The 24,854-nt window shown below is 52.7% G+C and overlaps 1 protein-coding gene across 1 annotated transcript; it reads left to right on the top strand.

The window, feature by feature from the left end:
• Positions 1-1,306: 1,306 nt before the first annotated feature.
• Positions 1,307-24,667, top strand: Cdhr2 (cadherin related family member 2). The gene is made up of 32 exons (XM_090325411.1): positions 1,307-1,403; positions 5,539-5,601; positions 5,965-6,033; positions 7,266-7,405; positions 7,550-7,600; positions 7,945-8,034; positions 8,999-9,088; positions 9,787-9,912; positions 10,032-10,178; positions 10,263-10,338; positions 10,561-10,685; positions 10,777-11,010; positions 11,406-11,561; positions 12,108-12,269; positions 12,613-12,674; positions 13,290-13,533; positions 14,879-15,118; positions 15,386-15,455; positions 16,226-16,840; positions 17,516-17,587; positions 18,199-18,248; positions 19,900-20,051; positions 20,253-20,361; positions 20,471-20,559; positions 20,905-20,973; positions 21,072-21,149; positions 21,291-21,351; positions 21,750-21,874; positions 22,008-22,121; positions 22,206-22,280; positions 22,440-22,521; positions 24,451-24,667. Exons 1-32 carry the CDS (start codon positions 1,307-1,309, stop codon positions 24,586-24,588), a joined length of 4,071 nt encoding a protein of 1,356 aa, XP_090181537.1. The 3' UTR covers positions 24,589-24,667.
• Positions 24,668-24,854: the final 187 nt, after the last annotated feature.

Here is a 24,854-nt window from a genome sequence, read left to right as displayed (position 1 = left end):
GCCCAACAGTGTGGCCTATGGGGAAACTGCCATCCCCAAGGGTAGGGCTGTGGACTGCTGGACCGGCCAGGGGGTAGGGAAAAGGGGATGGAGTATATGTGTGTGTGCTAGGGTTTTCACTTAAGGCCTGGGAGCTGTCCTTTTACTTTTTCACTCAAGGCTATCGCTCTACCCCTTGAGCCACAACTCTACTTAACAGTTTTTTGTTGGTTTGTTGGCAGTAAATGTCATGGACTTTCCTGTTTGGGTTAGCTTTGAACTGTGATCCTCAGATCTCATCCTCCCGAGTAGCTAGGATGACAGGCGTGAGCCACCAGTGCCCAGCTTAGCTGTAGGACCCCCCCACACACACACACACCCCATGCCAGGGCCCGGGCGAGGAAGGAAACGCAGAATAGCTACTCCTCCATTTCTGCCAGATTTCAGACTGCTGTCAGTGGTCAAGTGGGTTCTGGGCTCAGCCTTCTGCCCTTGGGGCCTGTGGGCATTTGCCCCTGGGTCTTGTCTGTGGAGTGGACATAACAGCCACGGCAGGCATTAGTAAGATCTTGATGCAAAGCATACAGTAGGGTTGGGGTGGTGGGTGTCATCCTAGCTACTCAGGAGGCTGAGATCTGGGGATTATGGTTCAAAGCCAACCCAGGTAAGAAAGTCCATGAGACTCTTATCTCCAGTGAACCGCCAGAACCCAGAAGTGGCACTGTGGCTCAAAGTGGGAGAGTGCTAGCCTTGAGCTGAAATACTCTGAGACAGCGCCCAGGCCAAAATAATAATAATAATGATGCAAATTCCCAAGATTTGCATCTTATGGCCTCTGGTAGATGTGCTCTGAGGCTTTCTGAGCACTGTCTGCTCCCCCGTGATCCTGGGCCAGGGCCAGAGTTACACAGGGGTTCATTTACAGTGACATTGTGACTTTTCCCAGCCAGTGGACAGAAAGACTCTGGACTTGTCTACGTCTGCATTGGGCTTTTAGGTGTCTGCTATGCTTTTATGGCGTCTCCATTCCTGATCCTTGGTTTACCTTCACCAACTTTTCCAGTTCCTTATTACTAGAAACTCGTGATGAGGAGCAGAGGGCTGTGAGTCCTGTCTTGGCCTGTTGCAGGTCTCCCTCGTTTTCAGGTCCCCTGGGCTGAGATCTGGCCGTTGCCTTCTCACCGGGCACCCACCATGCCCGAAGCATCCAGAATCATGTTTTGCTCCCCCCCCACACCTCCTCAGCTGTGGTCAGCTCCTTCTGAGGAGTGGCCACTGGTGGGGGTGTGGTCTCTGTGGAGTTAATGATTGCTCAGGGGAAGCGGAGATGGTGCTAAAGTCTGCAGGCTGGGCTTCTGGAGCCTCAGTGCCCATCTGTGCCCACTGGTGCCCCATGCTGCCTCTGCGCCCCTTCCGGGGCACAGGTAAGAACTTTCCAGTTCATCTAGGCCAGTGGCTGGGGGTGAGGGTGTCTCCTGGCCAGGGGATGAGGTAGGAGGTCTTAGGGCCAAGGCCAGCTTGGGGGTGATTCTGATCCCTGTAACCGGGTGTGGAGGTGGTGGGTAGGGCTAGCTAATGTGGTAGACTGGGCGTCTTTTGCACCAGAGCTTTACTTTCCAGGGTTCTGGTGGTCTTTTCCTGCCCTCTTGGGGCCTTGGGGACCTCTGGGTCCTCACTGAATGTGGGTGTTTCGTCATGGAAACCTTACAGGAGACCCAATGGGGTGAAGCCACCAAAGGAGAAACAGCTAGGTTTGGACCTCTGACTTCTGGGTTTGGAGCAGAGTTCTGCTTCAACTGTGTCAACTTCCCTCTTCCAGGCCTCAGTTTCTTCATCTGCATATTGGGGGTGATCTGGGGCCAGCACAAAACTGCGGAGCCCCAAGGCAGGCAGGGATGGGGTGCCCCACCCCTTCCAGGCCCCAGGGACTCATTTCAGAGGCACCTCAGACAGGCAGGAGAGGGTCCAGTCCTGGCCAGGCTTCTTACCTTGGACAACAGGGTAGATGGTCTAAGAGTGGGGACCAGGCCTCACCCCTCTAAGGGAAGGACTTCTTTTTTGGGGGGTCGACACCAGAAACAGAAACAAGGGGATCCTGTTTGTGAAAACAGACCAATAACTCACTCCTCCACCCCACCCCATTTCTCAATGGAGAAAATGAAGCCCAGAGAGGGAGCAGGCTTGCCTGAGCTCACACAATAATACCAGGTTAAATGCTAGAATCCAGATACTGGATCATTTGCATCCAGGCTAGCTGGCAGGGAGCTTAGGGGGTTCTCTATTCTCACACCAAAGTATTGGGGTACCGGGATTAGGCAGATGTTCATGAGAGCTGACGGAACCCACACTTGTTGGATTGAGGGGCCAGTGGCCTCTGGATTCTGCATCTCCAAGCTTACCTATCTCACAACACTGCTATGGGAAAGACATTCCTTACCCGGGGAGCGGGTGGGAAGAAAGTGGGAGAAAGCGGAAGTGAAAGCAGGTTCCTGTACTGGTGCTGGCTAGACTACAGGGACCCCAGGCAGTGGTGACAGTGATTGGGAATCCTCTGGGATATGGTGACCTGAGTCTCGATCCCCTGAGATCCTCTCCATACAGAGATTCTGAATTCTAACAGCAGTCTTGAGTTCTGGACTGTTCTGCACTATGGCTGGCGTTGCTTCTACACTGGGGCTGCATTTCCTGGCCCAGGGTATCCTGGGTTTGCATAGGGATTTCGTGATGTAGCCTGATTCTCCTGGGTGTCCTTTTTGGGAAATACTAAGGTTTGAACTCAGGGATTCAAGCCTAACCCATTTTCAGACTCATAATCCCTCTGCTTTGCCTCCTAGAGAGGTTGGGATTATAGGTTTTTTTGTTGTTGTTGTTGTTTGTTTGGTTTTTTTTGCCAGTCCTGGGCTTGAGCTCAGGGCCTGAGCACTGTCCTTGGACTTTCTCAAGGCTAGAGCTCTACCACTGGAGCCTCAGCACCACTTCTGGCTTTTTTCTATGTATGTGGTATTGAGGAATCGAACCCAGGTCTTCGTGCATGCTAGGCAAGTAATCTACCAGTAGGTCAAACTCCCAGCCCCTGGGATTATAGGTAGACTCTCTCAAGCCCCACTTCAAATAGTTGAAAAAAAAATGGTTTTAGATTATTTTCCCTCCTGTAAAGCTGGGACATATAGGTAAATACTATCAAGTCCTGCTTCAAACACTTTCAAAAGCTATTTTAGATTATTTTCTTTAAAAATTAGGCTGGATCTGGGAGCTAATGGCTCATTCCTGTCATCCTAACTACTCAGGAGGCTGAAATCTAAGGATCGTAGTTCAAAGACAGTCTGGGCAAAAAAGTCTGTGAGAATCTTATGTCCAGTCAACCACAGAATACAAGTCAGAAGTGGAGAAAGTGGCTCAGGTAGAGGGCTATCTTTGAGGGAGGAAAAGCTCAGGGACAGGGCTCAAGCCCTGAGTTCAAGCCCCAGTATTGGCACACACACACACACAAGAAGAATAAGACCTCACATTTTTTTTTTAAAGAAAATGTAGGCTGAGATTGTAAAAAGTCACCATGACAGAGAGAGGAGGGAAGGCTTTATGAAAAGCCAGGCCTGGGCCCTGGAGAGGGAGGAGTGAGGAGAGGCCCAGAAGGCTCTGGAAGCCAGGGGTCAGAACCCATCCCAGCTCCATTTCTGATTGGCTTCGGGTTGTTTAGAAGGAACCCTGGCTTCCCCGTGGAAAAAGGGGATGCTGAAACATTTCTCCTTTTCAGGGCCAGATATAGGAAGACATGTGCTTCTACACAGATGTCGTAGCCATTTTGCTAGCTATGAGAGGCAGTTTCCTGAGAGAATTGGAGGGAGGAGAATTGTGTGTGTGTGTGTGTGTGTGTGTGTGTGTGTGTGTGTGTGTCCAGTCCTGGGGCTTGAACTCAGGGCCTAGCTATTTTCCCTGAGTTCTTGTGCTTAAGACTAGCGTTCTGAAGCTCGAGCTCCAGTTCCACCTTTTGGTCATTCATTTGGAGATAAGAGTGTCATTTTGCTGGGCTCATGCTATAATCTTAGCTATACAGGAGGTTGAGACCTGAGGATTATGGTTCAAAGCCAGCCTGGGCAGGAAAGTCTATAAGACGCATTGCCAATTAATCACAGAAAAAGCCACAAGTAGCGCTGTGGCTCGAGTGGTAGAGTGTTAGTTTTAAGCAAAAGGTACCCAGGGTCAGTGCCCAGGTCCACAGTTCAAGGCCCTCCTCCGCCCAGGACAAGGGTGGAGAAAGACTTTCCTTTCCAGACTGGAATCCCTCCACAATCCTCAGATCTCAGCCTTTTTTAAAAATTTTTTTGACCCATCCTGGGGCTTGAACTCAGGGACTGGGCACTGTCCTTGGGCTTTCTCAAAGCTAGCACTCTACCACTTGAGTCACCACACCACTTCTGGCTTTTCCTGTGTATGTGGTACCAGGACTCGAACCCAGGGCTTTGTGCATGCTAGGCTAGCACTCTACCGCTGGGCCACGCTCCCAGCCCTGTATTTATATTTTGAGACCGACTATCAATTCTTTAGATTGGCCTGGGCCTGGAGATCCTCCTGCCTCAGTTTCACAGCGGTGGGAGCCACTAAGCCTAGTCTGAGAGCATCAGATGATCTGGTTTGAGATTCTAAACCTGTCACTCACTGCCTGGGCCTTGTCTCTTCTCCTGGGGGGGGGAGGGGACCCACTGTTAGTGGGTACAAAGTGCCAGAAATTTCCATCTATTGAGACAGACGGACTTTGTGATGGTGATTAATGCTCCTCTCAGGGGAGCAATCTAAAGATTAGCTGTCCTTTGACTAATGGCTCTCTCAAGACAGATCAAAAGAGAAGGAGGATGGCCTCAAGTCTTGGGGGAAGATGGCCTAGGGTAGTATTAAAGTCCTGGGTTCAAATTTCAGTACCACAAGCAACTTAAAAACGCTGGTTGTATCCTATTTTATTGGTTTTTTTTTTAATACTATTTTTATTGTGATTAATAGAAGGGTTACATTATATTCACCAGATAGAAGGTGCATTCCTTCCCAAACATTGATACCCCTTCTAATGTTTTTGTGCTCATTTCCCTCCCCCTGTATCTTTATTTATTTATTTTGTGCCAATTCCTGGGGCTTGAACTCAGGATCTGGGCACTGTCTTTTAGCTTTTCCATTCAAGGCTGGTACTCTACCACATGAGCCACAGTTCCATGTCTACCTTTTTGGTGATTCATAGGAGATAAGAGTCTCCTGGACTTCCCTGCCCCTGGCTGGCTTTGAACCATAGAATAGGGACCCATAGGCTTAATTGTATGGATATCAGACTGTAAAGGACCTGAGTTCAAGTCTGTGCCTCTGTGTCCACTGCTTAGCAGTCACCTTGGCATTGTAGAAGTGACAAGGACACATGTCCTAACTGTCCCCCAGCCTTGCCCCCCCCCAAACCCTGGAGCATCCAGGAGAGGGTGTGGGTGTTAGGTAGGTTTGGGTGTGAGCCAGGCAGAGGGAGCTGTGGGTAAGGAGGGAGGCCAGGGGCCAGGGGCCTTTCTGTGACACTTTTTCCCTTAGGTCCTGTCAGGATGATCCAGCTGTGGCTGCTCTGCTTCCTGCTTCCTGCCCTGGAGGAATCTGGTAGGTGTCTCCTTCCCTAACAAGAACAGAACTGAAGCCTGGCCCAGTGAGATCTGAGGATCTTGGTTCAAAGCCAGACTGGGTAGATAAGTCTGTGAGGCTGTGATGTCTAATGAAGCACTCCCACACACATACAAAAAGCCAGAAGTGGTGCTGTGGCTCAAGTGGTAGAGTGCTAGCCTTGAACACAAAGAAGCTCGGCGACAGTATCCAGGCCCTGAGTTCAAACCCAGGTCTGGGGAGTATTCCAGAGGGTACTAGAGTGGTAAGCTGGGCTGAAAGTGGGGCGGGGTCTGAGGAGTGGGGGGGGGGGTCAAGCTTCACACAGTGCCCAGAAGTTTCCCCTGCTTTGTGTCCCTGCAGTGACAGCCCAAATGCCCCCAACAGTCCAAGTTCCACCCATAGTGCGACTGCCTGAGGATTTAGCTGTGGGTAAGTAATGGCTTCAGGCTGGGCTAGAATCAAACCCCTGTCCCAGGGACCTCTGGAGCCCCCCCCCCAATTCCTGTGATATCATGGTTTAACACTGAGCAGAGGCAGCCTGAGGGGGGTTAGAGTGCCACAAGAGTTGCGTAGGGGTGTGTGTGTGTGTGTGTGTGTGTGTGTGTGTGTGTGTGGTGGTAGTGAAGCTTTAACCTCAGGACCCAGAGCTACGTTTCCCAAAGTGATTCTTTCTGGCCAATTTCACCCTCATCCTATCAGCTATCTTCTCTCCATTCCTCTTTTTCTACCCATCCAGTTATATTTTGCGGCTGCATAGACGTGTTGACCGATATCATTCAGACTAGATCAGAAGTGTGGGATTTTAAGACATTGAAGGAAGCAGCTCTGTGGCTCAGAGTGGTAGAGTGCTAGCCTCGAGTAAAAAAGTTCAGGGATAGGGCTGGGAATATGACTTGGTGGTGGCATGCTTTGCTTAGCAGGTATGAAGCCCTGGGTTCAATTCCTCAGTACCACATAAATAGAAAAAGCTGAACGTGGTGTTAGGGCTCAGTGGTAGAGTGCTAGCCTTGTGTAAAAGAAGCTCAGGGACAGAACCAGGCCCTGAGCTCAAGCTCAAAGACTAAAACCAAAGGAAAGAAAGAAAAAAAAAGAAAGAAAGCTCAAGGATAGCACCCAGACCCTGAGTTCGAGCCTCACAACTGACCAAAAACCAAAATCAAAACAAAACAAAAGGGGCCTGGAGTTTGGTCTAGTAGTAGAGTGCTTGCCTAGCATGCACAAAGACTCAGGTTCGATTCCTCGGTACCACATATGTAGAAAAAAAGCTGGAAGTGGGGCTGTGGCTCAAGTAGTAGAAGGCCAGCCTTGAGAAAGTCTAAGGACAGTGCTCAGGCCCTGAGTTTAAGCCCCAGGATTGGCGAAAAACAAAAACCAAAACTCGGAAGGCATTGGACATTCTTGGGGACTCGTGCGGTTGGAGCATCTGTGAGCCCCCTTCCCCATCACCATGAGATCCCTGCTCTGCTGATTCTGGGACCCTCTCTGGCCAATCAGAGCAGAAGCTGAGACCCAAGGGCGAGGTCAGGCTCAGTCACTTCCAAGGGGCCATTAGCGTCTTGCACCTTGGATGCCTCCAGCTGCCAAAAGGTTGTATGGACTCCAGCGTCATGGCTGGCCTGAGAGAGCTGGCCACAGACCCAAGCAGTGTGGTTCTTGTGCAGGTGCGGTGGCCTTCACAGTGAGTGCTAAAAGCGATGATCCTGACCCTCTGACCTATGCAGTTAGTGGTGAAGATGGCAGTTTCTTCTCTGTCCCCTCAAACACTGGGGAAGTGTTGCTGGCTAAGCCTCTGGACTACGAGGTAAGGGCAGCGACTGGAGAGGGGGTGCAATAGGAATCCAGGTTTTCAGATCCAGGAAAGCGTCCTGATGGGGGGCGTGCCCAGCCTGCACCCCTGTAACTGAGCAGTGGCCTGTCTCTGGTCCCTTCTTTCTGCCCATTACAGACAAAGAACATCCTCTTCATTGATGTTTTTGTGAGCAACTCACGCTACCAGGTATCCATCCCTGTGGTTTTCCCATTAGAAATGGCCTCCCTCCCTCCCTCCCTCCCTCCCTCCCCTTCTCCCCCCACCCCACTTCTCTCTCACTTCTCAGTGGCCTTGCACTAGCCAGGCAGCTTCTCATTTCTATGCTTTAGTAACTTTTCAGACAGGGTCTCATGCTTTCTGCCTGCGTAGGATCTTGGCCTAGACCCAAAGTCCCCTTGGTCTCTGCCTCCTCCATTTCGCAGGGGTGATCCTCTGCTTTCTGGGATTGCATGCATCAGCACCACACCCGGGAGGGATTCTATAGCTTGAGTCACATGTTGGGGACTCCCCTGGGCTCTCTCTCCTCTCAGGTGAAGAGTGCTGTGACAGTGATCGTGGAAGACAGAAACAACAATGCCCCTGTCTTCGAGACCACCAACTTGTCTGCCAACATCAGTGAGGTGAGGTCTGGCCTGATGGGAGGGGCCTTCCTGAGCATCTTACATCTTACAGTGCAAGGAAGGACAGGCAGCTGGCCAGGGATATCCGGGATATCCTACCCACCACGAACCACAGTTACAGTAACACTTTTTTTTTTAAATTTTTTTTGCCAGTCCTGGGCCTTAAATGCAGGACCTGAGCACTGTCCTTGGGCTTTCTCAAGGCTAGAGCTCTACCACTTGAGCCTCAGCATCACTTCTGGCTTTTTTCTATGTATGTGGTACCAAGGAATTGAACCCAGGTCTTCATACATGCTAGGCAAGCGCTCTACCACGAGGCCAAACTTCTGGCCCCTCCAGCAACATTTAACAAGCAATTGGATTAGAGAGAGAGAGAGAGTGTGTGTGTGTGTCAGAGTGGGATTTGAAATCAGGGCCTGGGCTTTTCACTCAAGGATGGTGCTCTACTACTTGATTCATACCACCATTTATGGCTTTTGGCTAGTTCATTGGAGATAAGTGTCTCATGGGCTTTCCTACCAGGGCTGGCTTTGAATTAAGATCCTCAGGTCTAGCTGGGCACTGGTGGCTCAGGCCTGTCATCCTAGCTACTCAGGAGACTGGGATCTGAGGATCATGGTTCAAAGCCAGCCCGGGCACCACAAAACTGTGAGGCTCTTATCTCCAATGAATCACTAGAAAAATGGGAAGTGGGGCTATGGCTCAAGGAGAGAGTGGTAGCCTTGAGCTGAAGAGCTCAGGGACAACACCCAGGCTCAGAGTCCAAGCCCTATGACCCACAAAAAAAGGAAGAAAGAAAGGAAGAAAGAAAGAAAGAAAGAAAGAAAGAAAGAAAGAAAAGAAAGAAAAGAAAGAAAGAAAATAAAGAAAGAAAAGACTCCTCAGGTCTCAGCCTGACCACCCTGTGGACATTTTGAGAGCTTTAACAGGATTGAGTCCATGGGTGATCTGTCCTTCCTTACAGACCCTGCCGGTCGGGTCTGTGGTGTTCTCGGTTCGGGCAGTGGATAAGGACACAGGACAAGCTGGCTCGGTGGAGTATTTCATAGAGAAGGTGAGAGTGTGTGGCTGTTGTCCATGTTCTCGCCACCAGGCGGCAGCATCTCCACAATCACAGGAACCTTTGGCTTTCTTGGCTCTGTCTCTCCTGGCCCAGCTCTGGTCTCCAAGCTTTCTTCTGATTTCCCTCTCTGGGGGAATCTCCATTCCCCATGTGGCTGCTTCAGACGCCAAAGAAGCCAGAATGTCTCAGAGTTGGTCTCGAGTCTTGTCTAAAGTTTGCACAGACAAGAAAGGGGTACGAGAGCCCCATTCCCCTCCATGTCCAGTTGTTTGGGTGATTGATTGGCGATAAGACTCGGCCAGGAGAGTAGTCTGCTGGTAGAGTGCTTGCCTAGCATGCACGAAGCCCTGGGTTCGATTCCCCGGTACCACATACGCAGAAAAAGCTGGAAGTGGTGCTGTGGCTCAAGTGGTAGAACGCTAGCCTTGAGAAAGCTCAAGGACAGTGCTCAGGCTCTGAGTTCAAGTCCCAAGACTAGCCAAAAAAAAAAAAAAAGTCTCACAAACTTTTCTGCCCAGACTGGCTTCTGATCACGACCCTCAGATCTCAGCCTCCTGAGTAGCCAGGCTGACAGGTGTGAGCCATTAGATCCCAGCTTGCAACCACACTTCAAAGGTTCAAGAAGAGTCCCAGCTACACTATAGATGGCCGCTGTCCTGAGAGAATCCAACCTGCGTGCTCTTGGCTAGGTCATCCCTAACTCCGTGGAGAATCAGCATCTCTTTGAGATCCTGCAGAATGGCTCCATCATTCTCAACGGCAGCCTCAGTTACAATAACAAGAGCTCCTTCTACCAGCTGCAGCTGAAGGCCTGTGTGAGTAGTAGAGGAGACGTGTGTGCGTGCGTGCGTGCGTGTGTGCGTGCGTGCGCATGCGTGCAAGGGGCCACTGGCACTCTCAGGCCCAGCTCAGGGAAGGCCCTGTCTCCCTGCAGGATTTAGGTGGCCTACTAGGCAATGAGACAGTCGTTCAGTGCTCCCAGTCCATCTTCCTGTCCTTCTCCGTGCTGGACCAGCCCGATCTGGACCCCCAGTTTGTCCGGGATATTTACTCGGCCTCTGTGTCTGAGGATGCAGCTGTGGTGAGTGCGGGGTGCCTGGAGGGTCTGCCTGCAGGGGGAGGTGAGGGCCTGGGGCTCTGAGCTGGCTGGCTGGCTTCTTTCCAGGGTACCTCGGTGCTGGTGGTGGAGGCTGTGGACAGTGACAAAGGGGTCAACGATGGTGTGACCTACAGCATCTCTAGTGAGAACCGGGTGTCCCCAGGCTGGGCCACAGGAGAGGAGTGGGCGGGGCTGAGATCTGAGGATCCTTGGTTCGAAGCCAGCCTGGGCAGAAAAAGTCTGTGGCTCTGTGGTTCAAGTGATAGAGCCTTGAGCACAGAGAGGCTCAGCGACAGCATCCAGGCCCTGAGTTCAAGACCCACGGATCCCCAAAACAACACCTCCCCACCTTCTTCTTTGTCAGACTCCACGAGGCCCGGATGGTTCCGCATCGAGACTGAAGGGGGAGTCGGCGTCATCCGGGTTAATGACACCCTAGACAGAGAGCAGCTGCTGGAGGAGGACGAGGAAGTGCACGTACAGGTCACGGTGAGCGTGATAGGGTTCACCCTCCATCTGACCTCTGACCTCTGACCCCTGGCTTTGCCCTTTGACCTCTGACCTCTGCTTTGGGCCTCAGGCCACTGAGCATCAGCTCAACATCTATGGGCAAGATGCCAAGGCGAGTGTATGGGTCACCATCCGGGTGACAGATGTCAACGATCACAAGCCGGAGTTTTACAACTGCAGCCTGGAAACCTGTACCTTCACCCCCGACGAGGCCCAGGTCAACTTCTCCGGCTGGGTGGAGGAGCACGCCGCCACCCGCATCCCCATCGAGGGCCTCACCATGGTGGCGTATGACCCGGACAAGGCAGGTGGCACGTGGGACAGGGCCTGGGCCGGGGACGCCGGAAGGAGATGACCAGGGAGAAACATGGGCAGTGAGTGGCTGAGCCAGTGGCGGTGGCTCACATCTGTCATTCCAGCTACTCAGGAGGCTGAGATCTGAGGATCAGGGTTCAAAGCCAGCCTGGGCAGAAAGAGGGATGAGACTCTCATCTCCCATTGGCTACCAAAGAAGCCGGACGTAGAGCTGTGGCTCAAGGGGTAGAGCCTTGGGTAAAAATGCTCAGAGAGATCACACACACACACACACACACACACACACACACACACAAACAGAGAGGAGTTGTTGGGTGGCTTTTAGGAGTGCAGGCTGATGGGGAGCCAGGCATGGGGTCTCGATCATACAGAACCTCTCCCCAGGGCAACAATGGCAACTTCGAGCTGTCCCTGATGGGCTCTGATGCCCCAGCCTTCAGCGTCGCGCCCATGCGAGCAGCAGGCTCAGCTGACGTTCAAGTGCTGGTCAGAGACTCCAAGATGGTGGATTACGAGATCAAGACGGTGATGGTGGTGCAGGTGAGGTGTGAACCGGGGCTTGGGGAAACTCAAGCCATGGGCAATCAGTTGGCATTGGGGCTGGAACTAAGGGCCTCATATACTTGGCTTTCTTTTCTTTTTAAATGCTCAAGATTGGGGTGGGAGCGTGGCCTAGTTGTAGAGTGCTTGCTTAGCATGCATGAAGCCCTGGGTTCCATTCCTCAGTACCACATACCCAGAAAAAGCCAGAAGTGGCGCTATGGCTCAAGTGGTAGAGTGCTAGCCTTGAGCCCAGAGAGGCTTGGGGACAGTGCCCAGGTCCTGCGTTCAAACCCCATGTCTGGCAACTCCCCCCCCCCCTCAAAAAAGAAGCAAAGGAAACCAAACAAATTGGCGCTGTACCATTTGAGCCACGCCTCCATTTCCAGCTTTGTCCTTCCTAAATTGGAGAGAAATAAGGGTCTCACAGATTTGTTTCCTCTGGCTGGCTTCGAATCGTGATCCTCAGGTCTCGGCCTCCTGAAGAGCTAGGATGACAGGCGTGAGACACAGGTACCTGGCTAGCACTCTCTCTTCTGTCCTTAGGTTGTGGCCACTGACTTGATGAGCCAGAGCTCTTCTGTTGCCTCAGTGACCATCCATCTTAGGGACATTAATGACCACTGGCCTACATTCCCTAAGAGCCTGTATATCTTTGAGGTGCCAGAGCATTGTAGCACAGGCTTTGTGGTCACCGATGACACCCTGGTGAGTCAAGTGGGGGGTGGGGGGGGCCTGGCTGGGAGGAGGGAAATTCGAGGACATTAGAACCCAAAGTAGGAGTGTGTGGCTAGGCAAGGAGGGTGTGAAAATGCACGGGGCACCTTCCTTTCTTGGTGTCTGGGAGTGTGGCCTAGTGGTAGAGTGCCCGGGTTTGATTTCTCAGCAAAAGACAGAAGCGGTGCTGTGGTTCAAGTGGTAGAGCACTAGCCTTGAGAAAGCTCAAGGACAGTGCTCAGGCCTTGAGTTCAAGCCCCAAGAAAGAAGAAGAAGAAGAAGAAGAAGAAGAAGCCTCTGTGTCCACTGTCCCCTTTACCTCTCTGCTCTGCAGGCTACAGACCCTGACACGGGCGAGTGGGGCCGTATCACCTACAGTTTGCGTCCCGGAAATGGGTAAGGTAGATGGGAGGAGACAGGGGGGCGAGTGGGGTTCAGCCCCCCCAACCTCTCTGCCTCACAAAGGGGGCTGAGAAAATGTGGGATACTCAGTTACATCTCATCTCCAGAAGAACAATGAATAATTTTTTTTTGCCAGTCCTAGGGCTCGAACTCAGAGCCTGAGCACTGTCCTTGTGTTTTCTCATGGCTAGCGCTCTACCACTTGAGCCACAGCACCACTTCATGTGGGTAATGAGGAATTGAACCCAGGGCTTCATGCATGCTAGGTGACCACTGTACTACTTTGTCACACTCCTGGCCATGTGTCATTTTTTTTTTTTTTGAGTGATTCGTCTTGGTTTCTGTTGCTATCATGACATGACTGAGGCTGAATGTCTTATGAAGAGAAGAGGTTTATTTAGATTACAGTTCTGGAGATTCACAGGCCTGGGAAAAAAATAGGGTGGTGAGAGGAGGGGAAGCTGGAAATGGCGTCAGTGGTAGAGCTGTAATGCTGAGCAAACGAATTCAAGGACAGTGCCTGGGCCCTGAGTTCGATCCCCATAACCGACAAAACAAAAAGTAGTGCAAATAAGGCTGCTGCTTGCTAATTCTGATTACCCTGAGCAGAGCGGACCTGTTCAAAGTGAATCCTGAGAACGGGACAGTGACAGTGCGTGATGGCCCGAAGCTAGACCGCGAGAGCCAGGCAGTGTATTATCTCACGCTGCAGGCCACCGACGGTGGTGACCAGTTCTCCACCACCATTCTTGAGATTCACCTGTTAGACATCAACGACAACGCCCCCGAGGTCACCGGCTCCTATAACATCTTCGTCCAGGAGGTGACAGGCAATGTGTCCGTGACCATCCAGGTAGGTGTGAGCTGCCCTGCAAGCTGGTGGGTGAGATGGGGCAGGAGAGCAAGAGAAAGAGGGTTCTGGGGTTGTGCTGGAGCATCTTGAAGTTTGACCTGTGCTGTGTTACCCTGAGACCATCTCAGCCTCTCTGAGCCTGGCTTTCCTCTTCCGAGAACACAGACGATCGAATACATACAGCATTCCAGGGGGACATCGTGAGATAGTCCAATTTGAACAATTCTTTAGCTCCTGCCAGCCTCTGTGGCTCTTGGCCTGTCCTCCTAGCTGCTCAGGAGGCTGAGATCTGAGGATGGAGGTTCAAAGCCAGCCAAGGTTATGTCTAAATAACCACCAGAAAAAGCTGCAGGTAGAGCTGGGGTTCTACTCAGCCTTGAGCAGAAAGAAAATAAACAACTCAGCAAGAATGCCAAGCCTACCTCGGTTCAACCCAATTTATCAACACACACACACACAAATTGACTTATTTCGTTTTTCTTTTTGAGATAGGCTTCCCTCACTTTGGCCAGGCAAGCCTGGATAAAGGTCTCAGACTGAGATCCTCCTGCCTCTGCCTCTGTCTGGAATTACAGGTGTATACGACAGAGGCAGTCTGCTATTATTCGTGTGTTTTTGTTTTTATTGTCCATATCTGTAATATTCAGAATATTTGAATATCTGCAATTTTTTTTTGCCAGTCCTGGGCTTGAACTCAGGGTCTGAGCACTGTCCTTGGACTTTCTCAAGGCTAGAGCTCGACCACTTGAGCCTCAGCACCACTTCTGGCTTTTTTTCTATGTATGTGGGTACCGAGGAATCGAACCCGGGTCTTCATGCATGCTAGGCAAGCACTCTACTACTAGGCCAAACTCCCGGCCCCTGCAATTTTTTTTTTAAAGAGGCATCTTTCCCAGGTGCTTCTTCTCTCTGGTGTCCAGGTCAGGCTAATAACTGTGAGATGAAATGGCTATAATGCTTTCCAAAGCCTCCTTCCTTCCTTCCTTCCTTCCTTCCTTCCTTCCTTCCTTCCTTCCTTCCTTCCTTCCTTCCTTCCTTGGGCTTAAATTCAGTGCCTGCTCACTGTTCCTTAGCTTTTCTCATTCAAGGCTGGCCACTTGAGTCACAGCTCTACATCTGGCTCTTTGCCGGTCAATCAAAGATTTTCCTTCCCTCAGGCCGGCTTTGAACCCTGATCCTCAGGTCTCAGTCTCCTGCATAGCTAGGGTGACAGGCGTGAACCACCAGCGTTGGGCTCCAGTGCTCTCATGAGCTGTGGGTCTGAGCTCCTCAGCTGGGGCTGGGGGATGGGTCCGCTTGGCACTGGCCAGTCCCAGGCGTGATGCCCGCCTCACTTCTGTAACAGGCCCACGACAAGGACCAGCCAGACACAAACAACAGCCTCCTGGTCTACAGCCTGCTACCCGGGCCCTACAGCCACAACTTCTCCCTGGACCCTGAAAAGGGGATCCTCACAAACCTGGGGCCCCTGGACCGGGAGTCCATCGACCCTGATCTGAATGGCCGCATTGTCCTGACCGTGCGCGTGTCTGACTGCGGGGAGCCCCCCCTGAGCACCGAGGTCAATGTCACCGTCACAGTGGAGGTGAAGCAGCTCAGGGCCCCCAGAAGGGGGCGCCACTTCCTCCCCTTTGGAACCCTGGGTGTGAGGGTTGCTTGATCCCAGGAATTTGAGACCAAAAAAGAAAACAAAAGGAAGAAGAAGGAAGGATGGGAGGAAAAGGAAGGAGGGGGGAGAGGAGTGAAGGAAGGGAAGGGGGGAAGGAGGGAAAGGAGAGGGGAGAGGAGGGAGGGAGGGCGTGGGCAGGGCTTCTGGGCCCCCCCAGAGCTCAGATCTTCCTCTGCCCTGCAGGACATCAATGATAACCAACCCATCTTCAACCAGTCCAGCTACCAATTCTTTGTGAAAGAGGGGGATCCAGGTCAGTCTGTCTGGGCCCAGGGTTCTGGGGCTCCCCCCAAAGCCCCTCACCCCGGGGTTGGACATCAAGTTAGCTGTGAGGATGGAAGAATCTGTAGCTTCCTTGTGGCATCTGGCATGTCGTAGATGTGGGTTCATGCTGTTATCTCGGGGGGCCTTTTCTGACTCCAACGAGCAGAAAGATCCATGGGCCATCAGGTGGGGAGGCTCACCCCTGGAATCCTGGCTACTCGGGAAGCTGAGATGTGAGGGTCATGGTGGGAAAACAGACACAACCCAGAGAGTATCTCCAATTAGCCAGCCATAGGCTTCCAGGGATTGCCTAGATCAAGTGGTAGAGCGCTAGCTTTGAGTGGAAAAGCCAATGGAGAGTGTGAGACTCTGAGATCAAGCCCCTGAATAGCGATGCGCGTGTACACACATACACACACAGGCACGCACGCATGCACACACGCACGCATGCATGCACACACGCACGCATCTGGGCGCTGTCCCTAAGCTCTTCCGCTCATGGCTAACACTTCTACTTTGTGCCACTTCTCATTTTCTGGCGGTTCACTGGAGATAAGAGTCTCATGGATTTTCCTGCCCAGGCTGGCTTTGAACCTCTGTCCTCAGATCTCAGCCTCCCGAAGAGTTAGGATGACAGCCCCAAGCCACGTGATCAAATCAATAGCTTGTGCCACAGGATTGGCCCAAGGGCAAAGAGCAGGAGGGGCTTCCGGTAAGGAGGTCTGGGGGGCTTCTCCAAGTTATGTTTGTTGTTCACAGGCGCATGGGTGGGGACAGTGGCAGCCTGGGATGCAGACCAGACAGACGCCAATAACCGAATCAGCTTCAGCTTGGGTGGCACTGGTGCCAATAATTTCCTGCTGCAAGGCTCCTCAATACTGGCCGACGGGTGGGCCAAGAGTCAACTCCGGCTGCCTTCTGATGTGAGCCTGGACTACGAGATGCAGAATTTCTTCAGCCTGACTGTGACTGCAGACAACCCAGGCGCCTCGGGGACGGAGGCCGTCACCAAAGTCAGCGTGAGCGTGAACGTGGTGGACGTGAATGACGAGCCGCCCACCCTGGTGGTGGCCTCACTCCGAGCCATCTCTGTGGCTGAGAACGGCTCTCAGCACGGCCAGGTGGCTGAGATCAGGGCCCAGGATGTGGACACGACAGCCCAGCTGGTGATCGAACTCATGAATGTCATCTGTACCAAGGCCGGGGTGGACGTGGGCAGCCTGTGTCAGGCCTGGTTCTCAGTGGATGCCAATGGCTCCGTGTCCATCAACCAGAGCGAGGCCATCGACTTTGAGGTCTGTGACCTCGTTACCCTGATTGTGCGGGCCTGGGATGTCAACACAGACCCCGGCTTCGAGGCCTACAGTGACAACGGTGAGAGCTTGGGTGGGATCACAGCTCAGGGGCCACAAGACAGAGTGGGGAGGGCAGTCCCCAAGGGCCTTTCCATTGGGTCGATCAAAGTCCTCTCTGGGCCTCAGTTTCCCCAGCTGTTTTCCGGCGGTTCACTGGAGATAAGAGTCTCCCAGACTTTTCCTGCCCAGGCTGGCTTTGAACCTCTATCATCAGATCTCAGCCTCCTGAGTAGCTAGGATGACAGATGTGGGCCACCAGTACCCATGTTGCTTTTGATTTTAATTTGCTTAATGAGCTTCTTCCTTTTCTTCCTCCTTCCCTCTTTCCTCTTCCTCTTCTTTATCTCCTCTGCTCCTCTGCCTCAATCTTCCTCTCTCCATTCTTTTCTTCCTTTCTTCCTCCCTCCATCCCTCTCTCCCTACTTTCCCTTCCTAACTTCTGTCCCTCTCTTCCTTCCTCTTTGTTTCCTCTCCTCCTCCTCCTCCTGGGTCAGCATCTCTCTCAGTAGCCCAGGCTGACCTAGAACCGGTGAACCTTCTGCCTCGATTTCCCCAGTGCTGGGCTTATAGGTGTGGTCAGATGGGTTCTTCCATCTAGGTCCAGGGTGAGAGTCCCAGCCACACAGGGGAGAGAAGGTGGGGGCCCTGGGGCAGGCCTGTGCCCAGGTCTTTACCCATGAGCCCTTCTCCTCAGGAAGCCTCGCCATCAACATTGAGGATGTGAACGACAACGCACCCTATTTCCTGCCTGAGGATAAGACCTTCGGTAAGAGAGCTGTAACCCCAGCCCCCACCCTGGGCGGTGCCCACAGACTACCCTGAGACCCCCAGAGGGGCTTCAGAAAGGGGCAAACGTGCTACTTCTACCTCCCCAGATTGTGCAGCTGCAGCGATACTAGAATTTTCAGTGTGTGTGTGTGTGTGTGTGTGTGTGTGTGTGTGTGTGTGTATGTGCCCGTACAGGGGATTTGAACTCAGGGCTTCAGGCTCTTGCTTAGCTTTGTCACTCAAGGCTGGCAGTCTCCCACTTGAGCCACACAGACGTCCCTTGCCTGGCCTGGCTTTGAAGCCTGATCCTCAGACCCCAGCCTCCTGAGTAGCTCGTAACAACTCAGGTGTGAGCCACCAGCATCTGGCCACACAAGTTCCCATTCCAGCTCTGACTTACCTGATGAGAGCCTCAGTTCCCCCTTCTGTACAATGGGAGGGACTGACTGACTCGTGGGTTGGGGGCTATACTGATACGGGGTCTCTTTGGACAGAGGTGTTGAGGGCTGGTGGGCCTTGAGGGTAGACAGGCCTGGGCCAGGTGGATGCTGTCCCCCCCACTCTGAGCCACACCCTGACCCTGCCCCCACCCCATCTGCTCACTTCCAGTTATCATCCCAGAACTTGTGATTCCCAACCAGCAGGTGGCCTCCGTCCAGGTGAGTGTTTCACTCCCACTTGTGTGGTTTGCATTACCTGTTGGGGTTACCCAGAGTGGAGGCCTTCAGGCTTCTGCGCTGTCCCCCACACGTCTCTGCATTAGAAAGGAAGCAAATGGGTCCCAGTGGAGGGAAAATAGAGCCCAAGGGGAAACAAGCACCTTCTAATTGTATGTGTGTGTGCATACCTGCCAGTACTGGGACTCGAACTCAGGGCCTAGGCACTGTCCCTGGGTTCAGTGCTAGTGTTCTACCACTTTGAGCCACAGCGTCACTTCTGGTTTTCTGGTGGTTCCCTGGAGATAAGAGTCTCATGTTCCTTAGTTTTCCAGGCTGGCTTTGAACCATGATCCTCAGATCTCTGCCTCCTGAGTAGCTAGGATGACAGGAATGGTCACTTTCTGGCTGCTGCTTCTTCTTCTTCTTCTTCTTCTTCTTCTTCTTCCTCTTCCTCTTCCTCTTCCTCTTCTTCCTCTTCTTCCTCTTCTTCCTCTTCTTCCTCTTCTCCTCCTCCTCCTCCTTCTCTTCCTCCTCTTCTTTCTTTCTTTCTTCTTCTTCTTCTTCTTCTTCTTCTTCTTCTTCTTCTTCTTCTTCTTCTCCTCCTCCTCCTCCTCCTCCTCCTCCTCCTCCTCTTCTTCTTCTTCTTCTTCTTCTTCCTTCTTCCTTCTTTCTTCTTTCTTCTTCTCCCAAGGACTTTCCTGCCAGGAAAGTCTTGACTTCAAACTGAGATCCTCAGATCTCATGTTCCAGAGTAGCTGGGATTCCAGGCCAACTCAAGGGTAGCCTGCTAATTGACCTCATCAGATGTCACTAATTGTTCCATTTGTTCTTCATAAAGATTTCATGAGCATCAATACCACTTTGCAAGCTAGAATTTCTTTTTTTTTTTTTCCCCTCCTCACGACACAGGAACTCTGGAATGTGATGGAGAAATCCTAGCCAATTATAAATTAAATGAGTTCTTTCCACTTAATGCATTTCCAGGACCAAATTGTAATAGTGCTTTCAATTTGTTCTGACTGGAGCTGCGTATGATTATTAGAAGGTGGTGGCTCTCTCTCTCTCTCTCTCTCTCTTTCTCTCTCTCTCTCTCCCTCCCTCCCTCTCTTTTTCTCCCTGTGGGATGAGGCCTGAGACCAGCCTTACTGAGTCTCTCTGAGACTCAGTGCCCCCCCCCTTTTTTTAAAATAAAGAAAAAACATAGAAGAAACACTCCTAAACTCTCTAGCTCCCTCTCTCCTTCCCAACCTCCCTCCCCTCCCCTCTTGGGGGTACACCACTTAGTGATTCACCTCTATAATCTTATTCAGGAAGCTGAGATCTGAGGATCATGGTTCAAAGCTAAGCTCAGTAGGGAAATCCCCGAGCCTCTTGTCTCCAATGAACCATGAAGGAGCCAGAAAGGGAGCAAAAGCTGAAGGAGAGCACTCAGGCCCTGAGTTCAAGTCCCAGGATACACACACACACACACACACACACACACACACACACACACACACACACACACACACACAAGCTTGTACTTACTTAATGTGGGGTACTGGGAGAGCTGGGAGGGGGCTATGTGGACCTCTCAGAACACTACTGCCTCCGATCTCTGTGAGAGGGGTGCCCGGTCTGACCCCCAATCACACTTACCTTTTGCTCCCAGGCCAGAGATGAAGACTCCGGAGACAATGCCGCCATTGTTTTCTCTCTCCTCCGGGTGGATTTCGTCTCCAAGGACGGGACCATCACCTCGTTTGATAACTTCTTCCGGATCTCCACCTCGTCAGAGGACGGCCTGTTTACTGGCAGTATTGAGTAATTACGATCTCTTATCTCCAATGAACCACCAGAAAACTGGAAATGGTGCTGTGGCTCCAGAGCGCTAACCTTGAATGGAAAAAGCTCAGGGACAGCACCCAGGCTCTGAGTTCAAACTCCATCATCATCATCATCATCATCACAATAATAATAATAATAATAATAATAATAATGAGCTGTGTTTTCCTCCTCCACCAGCCTGGTGACCAGCTTGGATTCCACTCTTCAGGGCACTTACCAGGTGACAGTCCAGGCCCAGGACCACACCTTGGACAGTGTGGCACACAAGACCCAAATCACCCTGAATGTGAGTGAGTGGTGTTAGCCTCCAGGGGTCTCCCCCACCACACTATCTTGGGGGGGTCTGGGTCCCCCATGATTTATCTCCCCCAACTGCAACGCCAACCTACCCCTAGCTCTTCACCGTGGACCAGAGCTACCGCGTGAGGCTGCAGTTTTCCACGAGCAGGGAGGAAGTGGGCACCAACATAGAAGACATCAAGGAGTACGTATGGGAAGAGACTTGGGGGGCTGTGGGAAGGCTTGGGGGGGGCGGTGCCAGGAGATTGGCCCTCTACAGACCTGGATGGCGTATGTGCCTCTTAACTCTGGCCCTGACTCTGTCTGTCACCCTGTACCTAGACCACCATGCTGCTTGCCCCCAAAGGCCATGCCTGGCCAAAGGCACAGAACAAAGCTGCCATGTACAGTGGTGAAAACTCCACCCCAAAGGAAAGGATTTCCTTTCCCACGTTTGTACAGAATGGAGGTACCACTTCCTTAGCCAGCAGAGCTCCTGGCCCCAGTCCCCCCTCAGCCCAGGTCTCTGATCCCTGCGTTGTCCCCATAGGGCGCTTGCTCAGGCCACAAGAACCAGTGTTTATGTTGTGGACATTCAGGATGTAACCCCCAAAACTCGGTGAGTGCCTCGGTGAGTGCATGCCCTCAAAGGTGGGCTTAGAGGGAGGGCTGCGGTGGGTCAAGACTGGCTGATGCCCCACTCACCCTGTACTCCAGGGCCCAAGCCATCTCCTACATGGATGCCTACTTTGTGTTTCCCAACGGGACAGCGTTGACACTGGATGAGCTGAGAGTGTGAGTGGACACCCTGGGTTCTGAATGGGCAGGAGGTGGGAGGCCCATGATCCCCAGTCTTGGTGGGGGGGGGGGGGCGGGTCAGGAGGCAGGGGGGGAGGGGCGCCTCTGATCCTGGGTCTGAGTGGGGTTGTATGGCAGGATGATCCGGAGAGACCAAGACTCCCTGACACAACTGCTCAACTTGGGGCTGGTGGTCCTGGTGAGAGCTGGGCATCCGGCTGGGGTGGGGGGTGGGGGAGGTGATGGAGGGGGAGAGGAAAAGGGAGACAGAGGAGGTAGGGAGCAGAAGGAGACAGGATGGGGACAGAAAGGGGAGAGGGGATGGAGGGAGAAGGGGAAGGAGGAAAAGCAGAGGGGGGAGGGGAGCAGAGGGGGGAGGGTAGCAGAGGGGGGAGGGTAGCAGAGGGGGGGAGGGTGGCAGAGGGGAAGATAGAAGGGGAAACGGGACAGGAAGGAGAAGGGGGAATGGGAGAGCGCAGGAGGGGAGGATGGGGGGAAGGAATAGGAGGGGGGAGAGACAAAGGGGGAGGGGGAGGGCGGAGGATGGGGGAGGGGTCCCGGCTTGCCACCTCCTCAGGCTGCTCCTTCCCTGGACAGGGGTCGCAGGAGAGTGAGGAGACCGGGCAACAGCAGCTGCTGTCCAATGTCATCATCGGTCTGGCAGTGGTTCTGGTGCTGGTCATATTAATCATGAGCGTGGTCCTGGTGTGTCTGCGGAAGAGGTGCTGGCCCGCCCGTCCCCTGTCCTATCCCTCCCTCCCCTGCCCCCCTCACCACCCCTGAGCCACCTGCAGTCGACCTTGGCATGCCCTCCCCCACACTCAATGGAGATCATCCCTCCCCTCCCCCCAACAGCTACAACCGGAAGCTGCGGGCCATGAAGGCTGGCAAGGAGGCCCGGAAGACAGCAGTGGGGGCGGCAACCTCAGCCCCCACCATCCCCGGGACCAACGTGTATAATGCCGAGCGGTGAGCACCAGACTTGGGTGGGGATGGAGAGACCTGGTGGATGGCCCGGCGCCATATGTCACCTGACCCAATGCTTCTTTCCAGGGCCAATCCCATGTTGGACCTCCCCACCAAAGATCTGGAGTACGTGTCCTCTTCCACTGACCAGGACTACGTCAGGTAAGCAGGCTTGTCTCACCGCCAGGTGGTGATGGTGATGATGGTGATGATAATGATGATGATGGTGGTGGTGATGGTGCCCAGTGGACAAAATGGTTGAGGCCCCTCTAGGAAGGACTGGGGTCTGCCAGTAAGCTGACTCTGTCTCTTTTCCTTCAGCCTCAACTCCCTGGATGAGAACTCTGTGGACCTGGAAAAGGATGATCAGAACACCAAGGCAAGAAAGGGGTGGGGGACGGACGTGGCCCCTGGGCATCTGACAAAGCTAGAGGGACCTGCTGTCCACTCTCGGTGGATGATTCTCTGCCTCTGGGCCTCAGTTTTGTCATCTGTAAATGAGGATTACAATATTTGCCCTGCAGGGCTGTGATCCTGCCATCCTAGCTACTCAGGAGGCTGAGATCTGAGGATCGAAGCCAGCCCAGGGCACAAATCCTGTGAGATTCTTATCTCCAATGAGCCACTCACTGGAAGTAGAGCTGCGGCTCTAAGTGCTAGCCTTGAGCAAAAACTATAGTACCCGGGAGGCAGAAATAGGAGGATTGAGGTCTGAGGCTGGCCTCAGGCAAGATTAGTGAGACCCTTTCTGGAAAAACTAAACTAAAACCAAGACTAAGAGCCTGTAGGAGTCCTTGAGTTCAACGATCAGGCTTAAAAAGAAAGCAGTAAATTAACAAATGAAATACAAATTCTAGATCACATCCAGAGCTCCTGGTTCTGGTGGTCTACCAGTTGGATGCTGGCATTCTGTCCTTGTGTGGGGCGCTTTGTTTTGTCCTCTAGGTTGGCCTTGAACTCGTGATCCTGCTGCATCTGCCTTCTCAGTGCTGCACAGTCACACCTAGCTCCCTCAGATAATACTGAGAACTACTGGCTAGGGAGAGAGCTCTAGAAACAGAAGGGGAACCTCTCTGAAACTCAGGGCTCTGTCTTTTTTTTTTTTTTTTGCCAGTCTTGGGCTTGAACTCAGGGCCTGAGCACTGTCCTTGGGGCTTTCTCAAGGCTAGAGTTCTACCACGTGAGCCTCAGCACCATTTCTGGCTTTTTTCTATGGACGTGGTACCAGGGAATCGAACCCGGGTCTTTGTGCATGCTAAGCAAGCACTCCTGGCCCCTCACTTGTTTTTTGTTGTTTTGTTTTGCTCAAGGGTGGTACACTACCATTTGAGCCACAGCTCCACTTGTCCTTTTGTTTCTGCTGGTCCATTGGAGATAAGCCTCTCACAGACTTTCTGCCCAGGTTGACTTCAAACTGTGCTCCTCAGATCTCAGCCTTCTGAGCAGCTAGAATGACAGGTGTGAGCCACCAGCGCCTGGCTTCAGAGAGGAAGGCCTTCCTAGCCAGGCCCCCAAGGATAAATCTGGCAACCTTTGGGCATGGGTCATCCATATTTGAAGATGGGTCTGAATCTCAAACTGTAGTGACTGTGTTTGAGGGAATTGAGACAGAAGAGACCATCTAAGGGGAGTCACTGAGTCTGGGGCCTGGTCCAATCAGAGGGGGTCTGTGTGCATGTGGGGAGGAGCGAGAGAAAGGCTGTGGCCCCCTTCCAGTGAGTTCTACCATGACAAATGGCATGTGGAGCCCCGAGATGACATGGGGTGACAGATACCCAAGCAGAGACAGGCTTTAGATCTGTAAGTCTTGTGGTTCAAACCCTGCCCCTTCCTTCTTTTCCTCCCTCCTTCCTTTCCTTTCTTGTCAATTGTGGGTCTTGATCTCAGGGCCTGGGTGCTGTCCCCGAGCTCTTTCGCTCAAAGCTAGTGCTCTACCATTTGGGGCCCCAGCACCATTCCTGGTTTTTCTAAAGGTTATGGGAGATAAGAGGCTCTTGGACTTTCGTGCCCTGGCTGGCTTTGAACCGTGATCCTCAAGATCTCAGCCTCCTGAGTAGCTAGGATGACAGATGGGAGACACCAGCCTGGCCCAGTTTCTTTACTTATCCCCTTGCTTGCTGTATGTGTCTCCCTCTGGTTGGGCCTATCCTATTACCAGTATCTGCCACAGGGGGCAGACCCAAGACAAAACACTCCAGACAGGTCAAGAGACTGAATGAATTTGGGGGGAGAAAAGCCCATCGTATTTCCATTTGACCCAATTCAAAACAAAACCGGTATACTGGAGGCTTTAGCCCCCTTACGGCTTCTCCCTCTTTATCTTCCTCAGGAGGTGCCCAAACCCAGCCCCCCAGAGCTGGACCCGGAGCCCTTAACTGCGGTGTTGGCAGAGAGGAAGGTGGGTGCGAAAGAACAGCAGAAGGAGGTGCTGGCCTTTTCCAACGCCGGCCTGGACACTACAGACCTGTGATGACCGCCCCCCCTCCCCACCTGAGCCGAGGCACCCCATCCCACTCCCCAGATGTAATAATAGATGGTCCTCCCTTCCATCCATCTCACCACATGAGGATTGGGGAAAGATTTTATTACCAATGTAGATGGCGACAGTTTATAGCCAAAAAAGGAAGCTGGAGGAATTGGGGGGGGGGGACCAGGGCACTGAGTGATTATAAGGGACTTGTGGGGTCTCACAGCACAGGAGGGGGTAGGGGAGCTGGACAGAGTGGGGGGGGGCTT

The sequence above is a fragment of the Megascapheus bottae genome, chromosome 38, assembly GCF_031878675.1.
Source record: "Megascapheus bottae isolate mThoBot1 chromosome 38, mThoBot2.hap1, whole genome shotgun sequence".
NCBI classification, from domain to species: Eukaryota; Metazoa; Chordata; class Mammalia; order Rodentia; family Geomyidae; genus Megascapheus; species Megascapheus bottae.
This window is presented reverse-complemented; position numbering and strand designations above follow the sequence as displayed.